Source organism: Hypanus sabinus, chromosome 5, assembly GCF_030144855.1.
Source record: "Hypanus sabinus isolate sHypSab1 chromosome 5, sHypSab1.hap1, whole genome shotgun sequence".
Classification (NCBI taxonomy): Eukaryota; Metazoa; Chordata; class Chondrichthyes; order Myliobatiformes; family Dasyatidae; genus Hypanus; species Hypanus sabinus.
Window position 1 is genome coordinate 6,745,990 of NC_082710.1, and position 16,561 is coordinate 6,762,550.

Sequence of the window (16,561 nt, forward strand, 5' to 3'; positions counted from 1 at the left end):
GAAAGGACGTGGGAAAAGCAAACAGTTCACAGTCTGCTGTAGAACAAATGAAGAAAAATAGTGGTCTATATTTTGCAGTGCAAGAAAGGGACAGGGTTTTAAAAACCTGAACCTTAATTTGAATAAGAATCAATATCACTGACATACGTCTTGAAATTTGTTGTTCTATGGCAGCAGTGTGTAAAATAATGTAAATAAGAAATGTTTTAAAAATATTAAATATGTTGTGCAACCCCCCTCCACAAAAATAGTAAGGTAGTGTTTATGGGTTCATAAACCATTCAGAAATCTGCTGGCAGAGGGGGAAGAAGCTGTTGCCAAAACATTGAATGTGGGTCTTCAGGCTTCTGTACCTCCTCCTATATGGTAGTAATGAGACCAGGGCATGTACTGGCTGATGGGGTCCTTAATGACAGATGCTGCCATTTTAAAGATATCCTTGATGCTCAGGTTGCTAGTGCCCGCGATGGAGCTGATTGAGGTTGCAAATTTCTGCAGATTTTTCTGATCCTGTGCAGTGTGCCCCCACCCCCCCACATACATATCAGACGGTGGTGCAATCGGCTAGAGTACTCTCCATGGTTCAGTACATCCAAGAACAACTAGACTATTTCTGAAACAACAGTACAAGGACATTTATAAACTGCGAGAGAAAAAAATGTAATTAGCTTAATAAATAGAGCTTTATCAAATTTATGGAGCACTAAATAGCCTTACTTTAAAAATTACTAAATTGCAAATGTTTAAACATTGCAATTACTTAATTAGAGTAGATTTGAATTTGTAAGGCATTTAAAACAACATTGTGGTCTCGGTTTGGATAGTTATAAAGAAGTACAACGTGGTGTGGACTGAGAGCTCCAGAGATTAGAATGATTTTGTGCAACAGGCTTTCTTCCAGGAAACAAAACACCGATCCCAGGCTCTCCCAGTGCCCGGCAGTCTACACTGTAAGGCTCTAAAGGAGGTGATGCAGACATTTTGGATGCATTATTGATTATTTTCTGAAATTTCCCTAATTCTAGAGCAGACCTTAAAGATTGGAAGGAAACAAATGTAAACAGCTTCCTAAGAAAATGAGGAGAGTAAATAGGGAATGAGGGACTAATTAGTGTGATACCTTTTGTTTGCAGATTGTTCAAACTCTGGCTACAAATGGAATAACACACTTAAATCCAGGAGGAACTCAGCAGGTCAGGCAGTACCTATGGAAATGAATAACCAGTCAACGTTTTGGGCTGAGATCCTTCATCAGGACTGTAAAGGAAGGAGATAGAAGGCAGAATAAGAGGATTGGGGGAAGGGGAAGGAAAACAAGGTAGAAGATGATAGGTGTAGCCAGGTGGGTGGGGGGAAAGTAAAAAGCTGGTTGGTAATAAGCGGAAAAGGAATCTGATATGGGAGAGTGGACCATGGGGCACCAGGGGGAAGTCTAGGCAGGCTAAAAATGGAAGATCATTATGACTGAGTAAAGCCAACATGATTTTATGGAAAGAGGAACATGCTTGAAAACTTTTAAACTGTTTATTAATTGATACAATTCAAAATAATGTGCAAACTAAGGGCTCTTGTCAACAGATAGAAATAGAAATATGGAATAAATGGGTTAGTTTGAGATGGACGGGTTATTTTAGTGGAGTGTTACAAGGATCATTTCTGGGCTTTGACTATTTGATCATTTCTCGATAGTGTTAAAGGGTGAAGGTCAGAAATTACCATATTCACATTTATATTCTCTTTGGGCAGATAATCATACCAGCACCTGGAGTACTGGTCAAGTAACAAGTCACTTTGATCCAGTGACACCGGCCAACAAGAATGAAACTACATATTACCAAACTCTGGTTCAGGCCAGGCCCTGCTATCAGCCTATCTTATCCACTGCATTTTAACTAACTTAGTTTTCCTAACAGCTTGCTAATCAAAGGCTTCCATAAATAACATAACCTCTTCTCTCAGTGCACTCTCATAGGAGTGGGACAAAGTCCGTAAGCAGGGTGGCTGAGATCCTTGATGATATTGCTGGCCTTTCTCAGGTATCTTTCTGTATAAATATATCCTTGATGGTGGGAGGCTGGTGCGGTGATGTGCTGAGATGTTTTAACCGCCTGTCATAGAGGCCTCCTCTCCAAATGCAAGGCAGTCAGATCAAACAAATCTGACCCAAGGAACCAAAACGAAAACGTTACGACAGGCCTAGTTAAGAAAATGGGTTTTAACATTTGTATTAAACAAGAAAGAAACTTTTTTTAAAGACAATTCCAGACCTTCATATCTCAGCAGTCAATGGTGCCAGAGGGGAAATTTAAAATGCACTAAATAGAAGAATGTAGCAATCAGAGCGGATAAGGTACAAATACAAAAATCTCTTAACTTTGTTACTGAATTGTCTAGGCCGGGGGTCGGCAACCCGCGGCTCCGGAGCCACATGTGGCTCTTTTACGTCTGTGCTGCGGCTCCCTGTTGCTTTGGGAAATAATTGGTTGTGGCGACCCTTTTCCTGGCACATCCGAACCGACTCACAATTAGATAGCCTACGGGGGTTTGCGAGCACAGAGCTTTGGAGCCTCTGCGCCATGGGGGGCAGGTTGAGGGAGGCTTAAAAGTGAGGCTGAAGATTTCGAATAAAGTTTTTTCCTTCGACTGCAGTTACCGACTCCGTGCCGTAATTTTAGCGCTGCGTGTAGCACACCGCTACATGGTCAGTATTTAATTAAAATGTATTTTATGTTAGTTTGTTAGTTTTTGAAATGTAAATCTAAATTTGAAGATTATGGTGATCTTGTACAATCTAAATAAGACGTTGTGGTGACCCATTTCCTGACACATCCGAACCGGCTCACAATTAGCCAGCGTTCAGGCTAAGGGAGATAGCCTACGGGGGTTTGTGAGTACGTGTCTTTTGCAGCATCCGCGCCCATGGGGGGGGGCGGGTTGAGGGAGGCTTAAAAGCAAGGCTGCTTAGTTCGAATAAAGCTATCTTTGACTGCAGTTTACTGACTGCGTGTAGCACACCGCTACAACGTGTTTTTATCGCTGGCTGTCCAGAGGGGAGGTGCTGAAACGCTTTGTCGCGTGTCTGGAAGAAGTGAAAACTTTCCTGGGCAGCAAAGGGCTCAACTTTCCTGAGCTGGAACAGCCAGAGTGGCTGGAAAAGCTACACTTCATGGTAGACATGACAGCGCACCTGAACACGCTGAACACAGCTCTTCAACGGGGTAAGGACGTACAGCCCTGCACATGTTGGAGGATGTTTTGGCATTCGAGCGCAAGTTGACGTTGCTTGCCAGAGATTTACAGAAAGGCACATTGTCTCACTTCCCCAATTTGAGAGAGTTCAAACAAGGTCACGACATGATAAATTCGGAGTATTTACATTCTGCAATCATCGCAATGAAAACATCGTTTGGGAAACGCTTCTGTGAGTTCAGAGAGGAAAAAAACACATTATCCTTCCCGGTCACTCCCCTAAGCATCGATCCATCCCTACTGAATACGACTGCATTGTCAGGTGTGAGTCAACCTGACCAAGTATGATAAATATTTTAATTGCCTATTATTTTACGTATATTCATATGTTTTCATTGTTCAGTGAAATAGTCCTTTTATTTTTCAGGTTGACAGCTGGCTGACGTTATTTTTGGTTTGCTGCTGGCGGCAAATTTAAGTTTGGCGTTTTTCATAAATACAAGAAGGACTCAAATAGACGTTGAGTATTTTACTTAAAAGTAACCTTCAACCCAACGTCTTTTTTTCGGAGTTCAAAATGTTTTTGTTGCATGCAGAAATGTAATTTCGTTTTCTCTGCAGGAGTTCATCAATTTCATAAATGCAACACATTATAGTTTGTTTATACATAGCATAAAGGCAACACAAAACGTATGCAGTGTTATTTCATTTTAAATGTCAAACGGGTTTTGCGGCTCCCAGTGTTTTCTTTTCTGTGGGAAACGGGTCCAAGTGGCTCTGTCAGTGGTAAAGGTTGCTGACCCCTGGTCTAGGCCAAGGCTTAGAATGCTTCAGATAATTGCAAAATGCCAAAATCAAGATGTTGTAGCGGTGTGCTACACGCAGCGCTAAAATTACGACACGGAGTCGGTAACCGCAGTCGAAGGAAAAACTTTATTCGAAATCCTCAGCCTCACTTTTAAGCCTCTCTCGACCTGCCCCCCATGGCACAGAGGCTCCAAAGCTCTGTGCTCGCAAACCCCCGTAGGCTATTTAATTGTGAGCCGGTTCGGATGTGCCAGGAAATGGGTCACCACATAACCCCCCCCAGAACCGGCGATACACCCCCCAATGTCCACAGTCTGGGCCAGAACCCGCTTGGGAGGTCGGCCTCTGCGCCCAGGTGCCGGAAGCTCGGCTGGTTGCGCCAGGTCCACATGGGCCGGTTTGAGGCGGTCCACCGTGAAAACCTCCTCTTTCCCCCCAACGTCCAGCACGAACGTGGACCCGTTGTTCCGGAGCACCATAAACGGTCCCTCGTATGGCCGCTGCAGCGGTGGCCGATGCCCGCCCCTTCGTACAAACACAAACTTACAGTTCCGTAGGTCTTTGGGTACGCAGGTCGGGTGCCGCCCGTGCTGTGAAGTGGGTATGGGGGCCAGGTTACTGAGCTTCTCGCGTAGTCTGCCCAGGACTGCTGCGGGATCTTCCTCTTGCCCCCGTGGGGCTGGTAGGAACTCCCCGGGGATGACCAGGGGCGCGCCGTATACCAACTCGGCCGACGAGGCGTGCAGGTCGTCCTTGGGCGCTGTGCAGATGCCGAGTAGGACCCAGGGAAGCTCGTCTGCCCAGTTGGCTCCTCGCAGGCGGGCCATGAGGGCCGACTTCAGGTGACGGTGGAAACGCTCCACTGGCCTGTTCGACTGTGGGTGGTAGGCATTGGTGTGGTGCAGCTGAGTCCCCAAAAGGCTGGCCATAGCTGACCACAGGCTGGAGGTGAACTGGGCGCCTCTGTAGGAGGTAATGTGGGCCGGTATACCAAAGCGAGATATCCAGGTGGCGATCAGGGCTCGGGCGCAAGATTCGGAGGTGGTGTCGGTGAGCGGGACCACCTCTGGCCATCTCATGAACCGGTCCACGATAGTCAGGAGGTGCCGCGCTCCGCGCGACACTGGCAGGGGGTGGGTTGGTGGGCTCTGCGGCCGGGCCTGGACTGGTTTGTTGCCGGGAGCGTGGCTGGGAGATCTGTGCGATGGACGCCCCACTCACCTTTTTGGCGTTCCACAGCAAGTCCGCCTGGGCTGCCACCTTCCGGGGGTCACTGAAATCTGCGTTGGACAGCAGCAGGCGTATGTCCTCGGGCAGCTGCTCCAGGAATGCCTGCTCAAACATGAGGCAGGGTGTGTGTCCGTCGGCCAGAGACAACATCTCATTCATTAAAGCTGATGGAGGTCTGTCCCCCAAACCATCCAGGTGCAGTAAACGGGCAGCCCGCTCACGCCGTGAGAGTCCGAAAGTCCTGAGGAGCAGGGCTTTGAATTCCGTGTACTTGCCGTCTGCCAGGGGCGACTGTACGAACTCCGCGACCTGGGCCGCTGTGTCCTGGTCGAGGGAGCTCACCACGTAGTAGTAGCGGGTGTCTTCTGAGGTGATCTGGCGAATGTGGAATTGGGCTTCAGCTTGCTGGAACCATAGGTTCGGGCGCTGTGTCCAGAAACCCGGCAGTTTCAATGAAACCGCATGAACAGAGGCGGTGTCGGTCATTTCTGGTCCAAAAATCGTTTGGACCGTCGGGGTCACCAATTGTAGCAGTGTGCTACACGCAGCGCTAAAATTACGACACGGAGTCGGTAACTGCAGTCGAAGGAAAAACTTTATTCGAAATCCTCAGCCTCACTTTTAAGCCTCTCTCGACCTGCCCCCCGTGGCGCAGAGGCTCCAAAGCTCCATGCTTACAAACCCCCGTAGGCTATCTAATTGTGAGCCGGTTCGGATGTGCCAGGAAATGGGTCGCCACAATGTAAAAATTATAAAGCAGAGCAACACTCACCTGCAGTTTTTGGATTACATCCTCATTAGATTTGTCAATCACAACTTCAGGACTCTTCGTTATGGACACTGTGGGTACATTTGTGACAGTTCCTGCAAAAAGAAAATGTAGTCCAGAAAGTAATAATTAGAAGCCTGTTCCACTAATATTTTTAAAAAGTTACCCAATAGCATGGATGCTTCACTACCAGATGAACTTAACGCCTTCTATGCCCGCTTGGAAAGGGAGAACACAACTACAGCTGTGAAGATCCCTGCTGCACCTGATGACCCTGTGATCTCTGTCTCAGAGGCTGATGTTAGGCTGTCTTGAAAGAGGGTGAACCTCGCAAGGCAGAAGGTCCCAATGAAAACCTGTGTCAACCAACTAGCAGGAGAATTCAAAGACATTTTCAACCTCTCACTGCAATGGGTGGAAGTTCCCACTTGCTTCAAAAAGCCAACAATTATACAAGTGCCAAAGAAGAATAATGTGGGCTGCCTTTATGACTATCACCCGGTAGCACTCACATTGACAGTGATGAAATGCTTTGAGGGGTTAGTCATGACTAGACTGAACTCCTGCCTCAGCAACGACCTGGATTCATTGCAGTTTGCCTATTGCCACAATAGATCAACGGCAGATGCAATCTCAATGGCTCTCCACATGGCTTTAGACCACCTGGAAACACAAACACCTACGTCAGGATGCTGTTCATCAATATAGTTCAGCATTTACTACCATCATTCCGACAATCCTGATTGAGAAATTGCAGAACCTGGGCCTCTGTACCTCCCTCTGCAACTGGATCCTTGACTTCCTAACCAGAAGACCACAATCTGTGCGGATTGGTGATAACATCTCCTCCTCGCTGACGATCAACACTGGCGCACCTCCGGGTTTGTGCTTAGCCCACTGCTCTACTCTCTATATACACGTGACTGTGTGGCTAGGCATAGCTCAAATACCATCTATAAATTTGCTGATGATACAACCATTGTTGGTAGAATCTCAGGTGGTGGTGGTACAGGAATGAGATATACCAACTAGTGGAGTGGTGCCACAGTAACAACCTGGCACTCAACTTCAGTAAGCCGAAAGAGCTGATTGTGGACTTCAGGAAGGGTAAGGCAAAGGAACACATTCCAATCCCTATACAGGGATCAGAAGTGGAGAGAGTGAGCAGTTTCAAGTTACTGGGTGTCAAGATCTGAGGATTTAACCTGGTCCCAACATATCAATGTAGTTATAAAGAAGGCAAGACAGTGGCTATACTGTATTAGGAGTTTGAAGAGATTTGGCATGTCTACAAATACACTCAAAAACTTCTATAGTTGTACTGTGGAGAGCATTCTGACAGGCTGCATCACTGTCTGGTATGGAGGGGCTACTGCACAGGATGGAAAGAAGCTGCAGAAGTTTGTAAATCTAATTAACCTCTATCTTGGGTACCAGCCTACAAAGAACCCAGGACATCTTCAAGGAGCAGCGCCTCAGAAAGGCGGTGTCCATTATTAAGGACCCCCAGCACCCAAGGCATGCCCTTCTCTCATTGTTACTATCAGGTAGGAGGGTACAGAAGCCTAAAGGCACACACTCGGTGATTCAGTAACAGCTTCTTCCCCTCTGCCATCCGATTCCTAAATGGACATTTAAACTTTGGACACTGCCTCACTTAAAAAAAATATAGTACAGTATTTCTGTTTTTGCACATTTTTAAAAATCTATTCAATATACGGAACTGATTTATGTACTTATTATTTTTTATTTTACTTTTTTTTCTCTGCTAGCTTATGTATTGCATTGAACTGCTGCTGCTAAGTTAACAAATATCATGTCACGTGCTGGTGATAACAAACCTGACTGATTAAGACGATAGGCCCAGCAATTTACTTTATTTATGTTTTATTTCATTTTAAAATCTTTTTATTAATTATTATTGAAGATAAAAAATACATTAAGTCAATATGTCATTATGTACAATAAATTAAATTAGCAGATAACTGATTAACAAAGCTAAGCAATATATCAATAATAATAAGAAAAAATAAAGTGTTAAGAATTTTTTTTTGAAAAAGGTAGAAAAACAAACCTCTACTAACTAACTAAAAAAACCCTACTAACTGGGAAAAAAAAACAAAAAGAAAACCATTGGGTTTAGAGATGCAGTGCGGAGTTGGCCCTTCGGGCCTTCGAGCTAAACCACCCCAGCAACTCCTGACAATTCCGATTTAATCAGAATTTGATCAAGGGATAAGTCACAATGGCCAATACATACAGAGCACGTCTTTGGATGAGGGAGCAAACTAGAGCACCCGGAGAAAACAACAGGGAGGATGTACAGAGACTTCCAGGGATTGAAACCCAATGCCCCAAGCTGTAACAGAGTCACAGTAACCCTAACAGTTCTAGTTTCAGTAGAATGTTAAACACTTCTGTGGAAGCTTAGCTAAACAAATCAAAATCAGCAATATGTACACACCAAACCTAATATTAGAGAACACTTACTTGCTTTTTTTGGCATTTTAATTCTTGGCTTTAGCTCCCTCGGAAGTCTTCTCCAATCTGTAAATTTACATATAAATTAACAGACGTCAGCAAAAACCACACAAGAAGTGATGGTCGAGCTCTAAAGTTTTAGTCTAAATTTGCTAAGTGGGACTGTGTCCATACATTTCTCAATGGAGGGTGGTGTCAGATACTAACACAACATAAATGATACTCTCCTATGTAAAACACTACCAAGGACTGGGAAGACGATTAGTATTTCTTTCCAAAGTGCTGAAAATGTAATGATCTGTGTTAGATCTGGACCTAGGCCACGAAGCCAATCAAACAATATTTTCTGGAGGGAGATGGAAGCTTCAGGTGTTTCCATAGCAGACAGGGGATCTTATAGAAACATTCAAAATTTTGAAAGGGATAGATAAAATAGGTAAGTTATTTCCATTGGTAGGTGAGACTAGAACTGGGGGATATTGCCTCAAGATTCAGGGGAGAAGATTTAGGACAGAGATGAGGAGAAACTGTTTTTCCCAGAGAGTGGTGAATCTGCGGAATTCTCTGCCCAGGGAAGCAGTTGAGGCTTCTTCACTAAATATATTTAAGATACAGATACACAGATTTTTACGTACTAGGGGAATTGAGGGTTATGGGGAAAAGGCAGGTAGATGGAGCTGAGTTTATGGACAGATCAGCCATGATCTTATTGAATAGCGGCGCAGGCTCAATGGGCCGGATGACCTAGTCCTGCTCCTATTTCTCATGTTCATATAGAGATGAGAAGGGACAAGGATGGAAACAGTCTGTTTTATAAACATTAAAGATAAGCTCTATTTGTCATGTGTACATTGAAACATCAGAACAGGCGGTACAATGCGTTATTTGTGTCACTGGCCAGCACAGCCCAAAGATTGTGCTGGGGCAGCCACAAGAGTTGCCATGCTTCCAGTGTCAACATGGCATCTCCAAAACGCACTGACCCAAACCTGCAGTGAATGTGGGAGGAAACCTGTGCATTCTACAGGAGGATGTTCAGACCCCTCATCGAGGACATCAGAATTGAACTCCGACACCCGGGCTGCAATGGTGTCACGTTAACTGCTATTCTATTTAATAGCCATATGAATGCTTTTGCACTTTTGTAATAAAGTAATACAGATGAATACTAACATAATCACAAGAGATTCTGCAGATTTTAGAAATCCTGAGTAACACACACAACATGCTGGAGGAACTCAATAAGTCAGACAGCATCTATAGAAGTGAATAAACAGTTGATCCTTCAGTCCAAACCCTTCATTAGGGCTGGAAAGGTAGGAGGCAGAAGCCAAGATAAGATGGTGGAAGGAGGGGAAGGATCACAAACTGTCAAGTGATAGGTGAGAACGGGTGAAAGGGAAGGAGGCTGGGTGGGGGAGGGGATGAAATAAGAAACTGGGAGGTGATAGGTGGAAAAGAAGAAGGAATCTGATAGGAGAGGAGAGTGGACCATGAGAGATAGGGAAGCAGGAGGGGCACCAGAGGGAAGTAATGGACAGGTGAGAAGGGAAGGGATGAGAGGGAAATTAGAATGGGAAATGGAAAAAGAGGAGGAGGTGGGAGAAATTACCAAAAGCTAGAGAAAACACATGATTAGTCATGTTCTATAATAGTAATGGATGGAGTTATGCCAGTATAAATAAAGTGTATCCAAAATATATTGAGTATTTTAGACATTCGTGTAAATCAACAGATCACTTTGGGGTAGGCTGAGTCTATCAATATTCATTAACAAATTAATCTGTACTTACCTGGTGTCCATTTCTTGGCGCCATTCTTTTCCTTATACTTCTGAGTATACCTTTCAATATCTATATTGAAGAAATATCTTTCAAAACTGCATTTCACAATTTTTCAAATCTGCTTCACAACAATATAGTACAGTGGAATCATTTATGGTCATAATCAGCTTTTAGTAGTGATTGTTTGAAATGATTACATCTTCATCCTGTATTACATTACTCATGCTGGAATATGAAATTAAAAATATACAAAATCAACCTTCAATGCTGTCAAAATATTATAGCAATACATCATTGAGGACCCTGTTGGATTAGATTGTTTAATTATTATTTTCTTTGCAGTTTAACAATTACCTGCTGATATTTTATGTAATTACTTTTATACAAGTAACTGCTTATTATGCTTCCTAGTGGTGACAATTTGTATAAGCAAGTTCAATGTGTCCCCTGATGGTTAAATTGCTATAGTTCTGGTATGATTCTGAAAAGCTTCTTTGTTTTGCATTATTTGAATAAGAGCTATAATAAAATCAAATATTTGATTCGTTATCTCTTAGCTACAAATTTGAATGTAATTTTCCAATTTGATGGGTGTAAAAGAGCTGCTTATGCTGGGCACCATCTTTTCAGCATTTTAGTCTGAGTTCTTTTGTCTCTCCATTCACTTAGTAGACCTCCTTCTCTACCCATTTTGATTTCCCTTTGTTCTGTTAATGCCTAATAAAACAATCATGAAGCAACAAGTTTTATGCCTCTTTCCCGAAAGAACCTTGGATTTAAACATCAGAATCCAACCACTCTCAACACCAAGGACATGCCCTCTTCTCATTACTACCATCAGGGAGGAGGCACAGGAGCCTGAAGACACACACTCAATGTTTTAGAAACAACTTCTTCCCCTCCACCATCAGATTTTAGAATGGGCCATGAACACTATCTCATTATCCCTTTTCTGCGTTATTTAATTTTTTTTGTTGTTGTCACTTATGCCTGCCCTGTAATGCTGCCACAAAACAACAACTTCACTCTACACATCAGTGATAATAAACCTGATTCTGATTCTGATTTTGGAATGTCAACTTACTTTCACTTGCCAACCATAATAGTAATGAAATGAAAACACAAAACCAGAAAAAAAAATCAGCTTTACTTGTCACATCAACATTGAAACATAGAGTGAAATGAGTCATTTACACCAAATCACCAAGGATCAGCCCAAGTATCCCCATGATTCTAGCACCAACATTGCATTTCCACAACTTACTAATGGTAAACTGAACGCCTTTGGACTGTGGGAGGAAACCAGAGCACTGAGGGGAAAGCCACGTGGTCACAGGTAGATCGTACAAACTCCTTACAGAGAGTGACAGGAGTTGAACCTCTATCTTACAGCATTACACTACTGTGATGTATGGGCCTACAAACCTGTTACTGGACTGATGCAGTTTCAATTCATATTCATTTATTTATCACAGGTATATCAAAATATAGTGAAATGCATCATTTCTTCTAACAACCAACACAAACTAACGATGTGCTGGGGGCAGCCCAAGAGTGTCACCACACTTTCCAGCACCAACACGCATGCCATATGTTCAGCAGAACATCACAGAACACAAGAACAATGATAAGAAGTGCATATTGTATTTATATATTTAGAGGTACAATGCATTACAGGTCCTTCTGGTCCGAAGAGCTGCCCTGCCCAGCTCCCCATCGATTTAACCCTAGCCCAATCACAGGTCAATTTCCAGTGAACAATTAACCTACTAACTGGAGCATCTTTGGACTGTGGGAGGAAACAGGAGCACCCGGAGAAAACCCACAGTTCACAGGGAGAACGTACAAATTCTTTGCGTTGGACTGCAAACTCCAAAATGCTGTAATAGCATCACACTAACAGCTCTAATTCTGTCAAAAAATACTTCAGTGGTGGTGGTTGTCCATCACATCAGAGTTTTTAAAGTGGAGAAGTTCCACCCTCTCCACCTCAGAAATCTGGGACCAGTGGTCCCAGACTGCAGTCTTCCTTGGTTGCAGTGGACGACCGTGACGTCTTCTGTGCCTCGTCACGCACTTCGCTCTCCACTGAGCGTTGCGGAACTGCCTTCCCGATGATTGATCTCATCCACCCGGGACACGGGACTCTCCAGCTATTGTCACCTGGTTTAGCTGGCCTGTCAAAGAGGTGTACCGGGGGGTGTGGCTGCTGTCACACACAAACTGATATTTGGAGCCACAGGTGAGAGTCGAGTGTCTGTGGGGAGCAATGGTGAGAAAGCTGCCTCAGATTGGACACAACAAGCCCCTTCACCAGGGGTGTTACCTCTCCTGGACATCATGTACTCCCCATGACAATGATAAAGGGCCTTGGTCACCCCCTGCAGTAATCTGAGATCAGATTGTCAGAAATTCTGCCAGCCTAGCATCTGGCTAACGCATTCAATGTTTGTAGTGAGATGCTGAAGATGTTCTATTGGTCAGTTGTGGAGAGCGCCCTCTTCTTTGTGGTGTCACGTCTTAATAAGCTGGTAAGGAAGGCGGGCTCTGTCATGGGCACAGAACTGGAGAGTATGACATCGGTGGCAGAGCGGAGGGCGCTGAGTAGGCTACAGTCAATCATGGAAAACCCTGAACATCCTCTGCACAGCACCATCCAGAGACGGAGAAGCAGCTTCAGTGGCAGGTTGCTGTCAATGCAATGCTCCTCAGACAGGATGAAGAGATCATTAGTCCCCAACGCCATTTGGCTCTACAATTCAACCACCAGGGGCAAGACATGTTAAAGTGCTGGGGTTAGGACTGAGCTGAAATTACCACTCAATGCACTTTAGTAAACATTTTAAGAACTTTTTAAAAGCTATTTATTAATGCTTTTTGGGAGGGTGATTTTAGATGCATATCATATTTATACTGAGTTAAATACTGTATGTAATTAGTTTTGCTACAATAAGTGTATGGGACACTGGAAAAATGTTGAATTTCCCCTTGGGGATGAATAAAGTATCTATCTATCTATCTATTAGATGGGCAAGTGAGCAGAGGCCTAGAGGACAATCTGGGTGTGAAGCCACAGTTCCTGAGTGTGGCCAAGACTGAGTCTGGATTGTGAACCATGTGTGAGACCAAATCATGGCTGGGATTTAGATCAGAGAGAATTAGGAATCCAAGTATTGCCAGGTTACACAAGAACTTGTATACCGTTCATACAGATAAAATTATTACACAATGCATTGGGATAGAACAAGGCAAAACAATGACAATGCAGGATAAATGTACTGGCACCACAGCGTAGCGGCTACCACAACACTATTACAGCTCAGAGCAACACAGTTCAGAGCTCTATCTCAGTGACTCTGTAAGGAGTTTGTATATCGTCCCCATGGAACGTGTCGATTCCTCCCACTGTCCAAAGACGTACCAGTTAGTAGGATAATTGGTGATTTAAAATTGTCCTCTGATTAGAGGCTAGGGTTAAATTGGGGGTTACGGGACGGCGCAACTTGAAGGGCCTGTTCCACACTGTACCTCTAAATAAAAATAATTAAAATAAAGTGTAAACGCTGGAGAGAGCGCGCAGTGCAGGTAAACAGTAAAGAGCAAGATCATAACAAGAGGTCCATTCGAGAGTCTGAGAACACTGGGACAGAAGCTGTCTTTGAGCCTGGTGGTGCATGCTTTCCTGATTTTTTATCTTCTGCCTACGGGAGGAGGGAGAAGAGAGGATGTCTGGGGTAGTTGGGGTATTTCATTTCGCTGGCTGCTTTACTGAGGCAGTGAGAAGTGTAGAAAGAGTCCACAGAAAATGTATTATAGACTTCCGGTAAGATGGCGATTGCTTAGCTGCTCCGAACTTTTGTTCCGTTACTGTCACTATCTTTGCACTAAATGTCTCCATTTTTTAAACCTTAGTTAGGAACTTTATTTGGTTTCTTTTACTTGCCTGTGAACACATCTACCTTACAATGTCTAACAAGAGTTCTAAATCCGGGAGAAAGGAAGTTCCGGCTCTGTCAGATGAGACCCTCGCTGCGCTGGAACAACACCATGATGATATTTTAAAGGAATTTAAAACCACTTTCAAACAGCTGGAAGCCAAACTGGATCGGATCAACGATAGAGTGGACGAACATGCTAAACACCTATCGATTCGACTTCTGAAGATTTAGAAAGTCGTGTTCGATACTTGGAGACTCTCTGTTCCAGCCTAGAAAAAAAATAATAAACTCCTTTCCAAAATGGTGGATCTTGAAAATCACAGCAGGCGTTGCAACCTCCGAATTCTTGGATTGCCAGAGGCCACCGAACAGGGATCAAACGTGGAGTTTTTCGCCGAGTTTCTCTGTGAGATATTTGGGAAAGATTTGCTTCCGAACCCGCCTGAACTCGAAAGGGCTCATAGGGTCTATGTTCCCCCCGGAATTCTGGGCTTCTGCCCGCGACCGGTCATTTTGTGTTTTCATAAATACCAGGTAAAACACCGTCTGATTATGGAGGCACGTCGCAGAGGTACTTTTACTTTCCAAAATACAACCATTCGCTTTGTGGAAGATTTTGCACCCCAGACCTTAAAGATGCGCGCTGAATTTAAAGGCGCAATGAAAGTGCTTTTCGATCTCTTCGCACTCCTGCCGATTTACGAATCACGCTTAATACTGGAAAGTATAAGTGGTTTAAGTCAGTGAAAGGAGCTGAGGCATTTGTTGCAAGTCTCCCGGCTATTCAGTCATCTTCGGAACCCGATCGGACCTCCTAAAATGGTGGATAAGTACCTCTCGCAGTAAAATTACTTTCTCTGGACTCAGACTTTACTTGTATCACTCAGACATTATCCATTGAAACTCTAAGGGCTGTTGACAATCTCTCCCTGGATTTGGTGTGTTTTTTTTAAAACAGATATCCTGTGCTTAATGTTTCCCTAAGGACGTTTAAATAGTACTTGGGTAATCTATTTTATTCTTGCATAACTTTATTTATAGAGTTCTACAATTGACTCTAACTTGTTTTGGAGGTTTGAAATTTTTATTGAAGGCCTTCCTGTTTGTTGGTTCACAGTTTAACTGCTGATTTTTTTTTATTATTTAGTATTTTTTTTCACCTTTTTTTAATCTTTGATTTTTTTTCCTCTCTGTAAATGGTTGATAAGTACTCTTCTTGAATCTATAATTTTCCCCTTCCTCCACTTTTTTTTCTCTCTCTCCCTTTCGCTTACTTTCTTCTTCCATAATTTTTCGCGGGTAGGTGAGTTTTGATTTTCTTCCGATTTTCTCTGTATTAAGTTTTATATTTCTGTAGAAGATGTTCCAATTTGTAGTTATGTTTTCTAGTGCATAAACTAGTTACTATTTGCTATAGTATTTATACGGAACTGCTGTTAATGACACAGATCTGGAAGTCATATTTGGGTTAATTTTTTTGGTAGAGCTAGCTGCTTTTTTTGGTAGCCGTCTAGTTTTGGGTTGTGTGGGTGGGGTGGGTTTTCCAGTTCCAACATCACTCACTGTATTTATTGTTTTTCTTTATGCTCAGGACATGTTTATGTTTTGATCTTACGAATCTATGTTTACATTTCTGCTCCCAGACTGCTATTGTATTGCTTGACTTTTTATATGCCTGCTGCCTTTTATGCATTAGTAATTGATAATGGCTAGTGCACTTAAATTCGTGAGCTGGAATGTAAAGGGATTGAATCACCCTGTTAAAAGGAGGAAGGTATTCTCACATATTAAACAACTCAAAGCTGACATTGCTTTCCTTCAAGAAACTCATATCTGTTGTTCTGATAACTCTCGGCTTCTGTCAAAGTGGGCGGGTCAGCATTTTCATTCATCCTTTGCTGCTAAGGCTAGGGGAGTCTCTATTCTTATTAACTCAAATATTCCTTTTGAACATAATAAAATATCTGATACAAATGGCCGTTTTATTATTGTTTCTGATAAACTATGTAACACTAAAGTTGCACTAGCAAACCTGTATGCCCCCAACTTTGATGATGTTAACTTTTTTGAACATTTTTTTTTCCTCACTACCAGACTTAAACTCATACTCTCTTATACTTGGTGGTGACTTCAACTGTTGGTTAGATCCTAATCTGGATCGATCGTCCTCTGTTACCAGATCACCTACTAAATCTGCCTTAGCTATCCAATCATTTCTCTCTAATTTTGGTATTTCTGATGTATGGCGTTTCCTTCATCCTACTGAGAGAGATTATTCTTTTTTTTCACATGTTCACCATACCTTCACTAGAATTGACTATTTCTTACTCGATAACCAACTTATTCCACTTGTATACTCTTGT

At 43.2% G+C, this 16,561-nt stretch overlaps 1 protein-coding gene across 2 annotated transcripts in view; it reads right to left on the reverse strand.

Annotated features, from left to right (window-relative positions):
• polr3g (polymerase (RNA) III (DNA directed) polypeptide G) overlaps positions 1-16,561 on the reverse strand; it is a 39,461-nt gene that overhangs the window by 4,370 nt on the left and 18,530 nt on the right. For both annotated transcript variants that reach the window (XM_059969334.1, XM_059969333.1), the window contains exons 3-5: positions 10,270-10,329; positions 8,486-8,542; positions 5,999-6,090 (exon numbers count right to left, since the gene is read on the reverse strand). In XM_059969334.1, the coding sequence (XP_059825317.1) occupies positions 5,999-6,090; positions 8,486-8,542; positions 10,270-10,329 (209 nt within the window). The remainder of the gene's footprint in view (positions 1-5,998; positions 6,091-8,485; positions 8,543-10,269; positions 10,330-16,561) is intronic.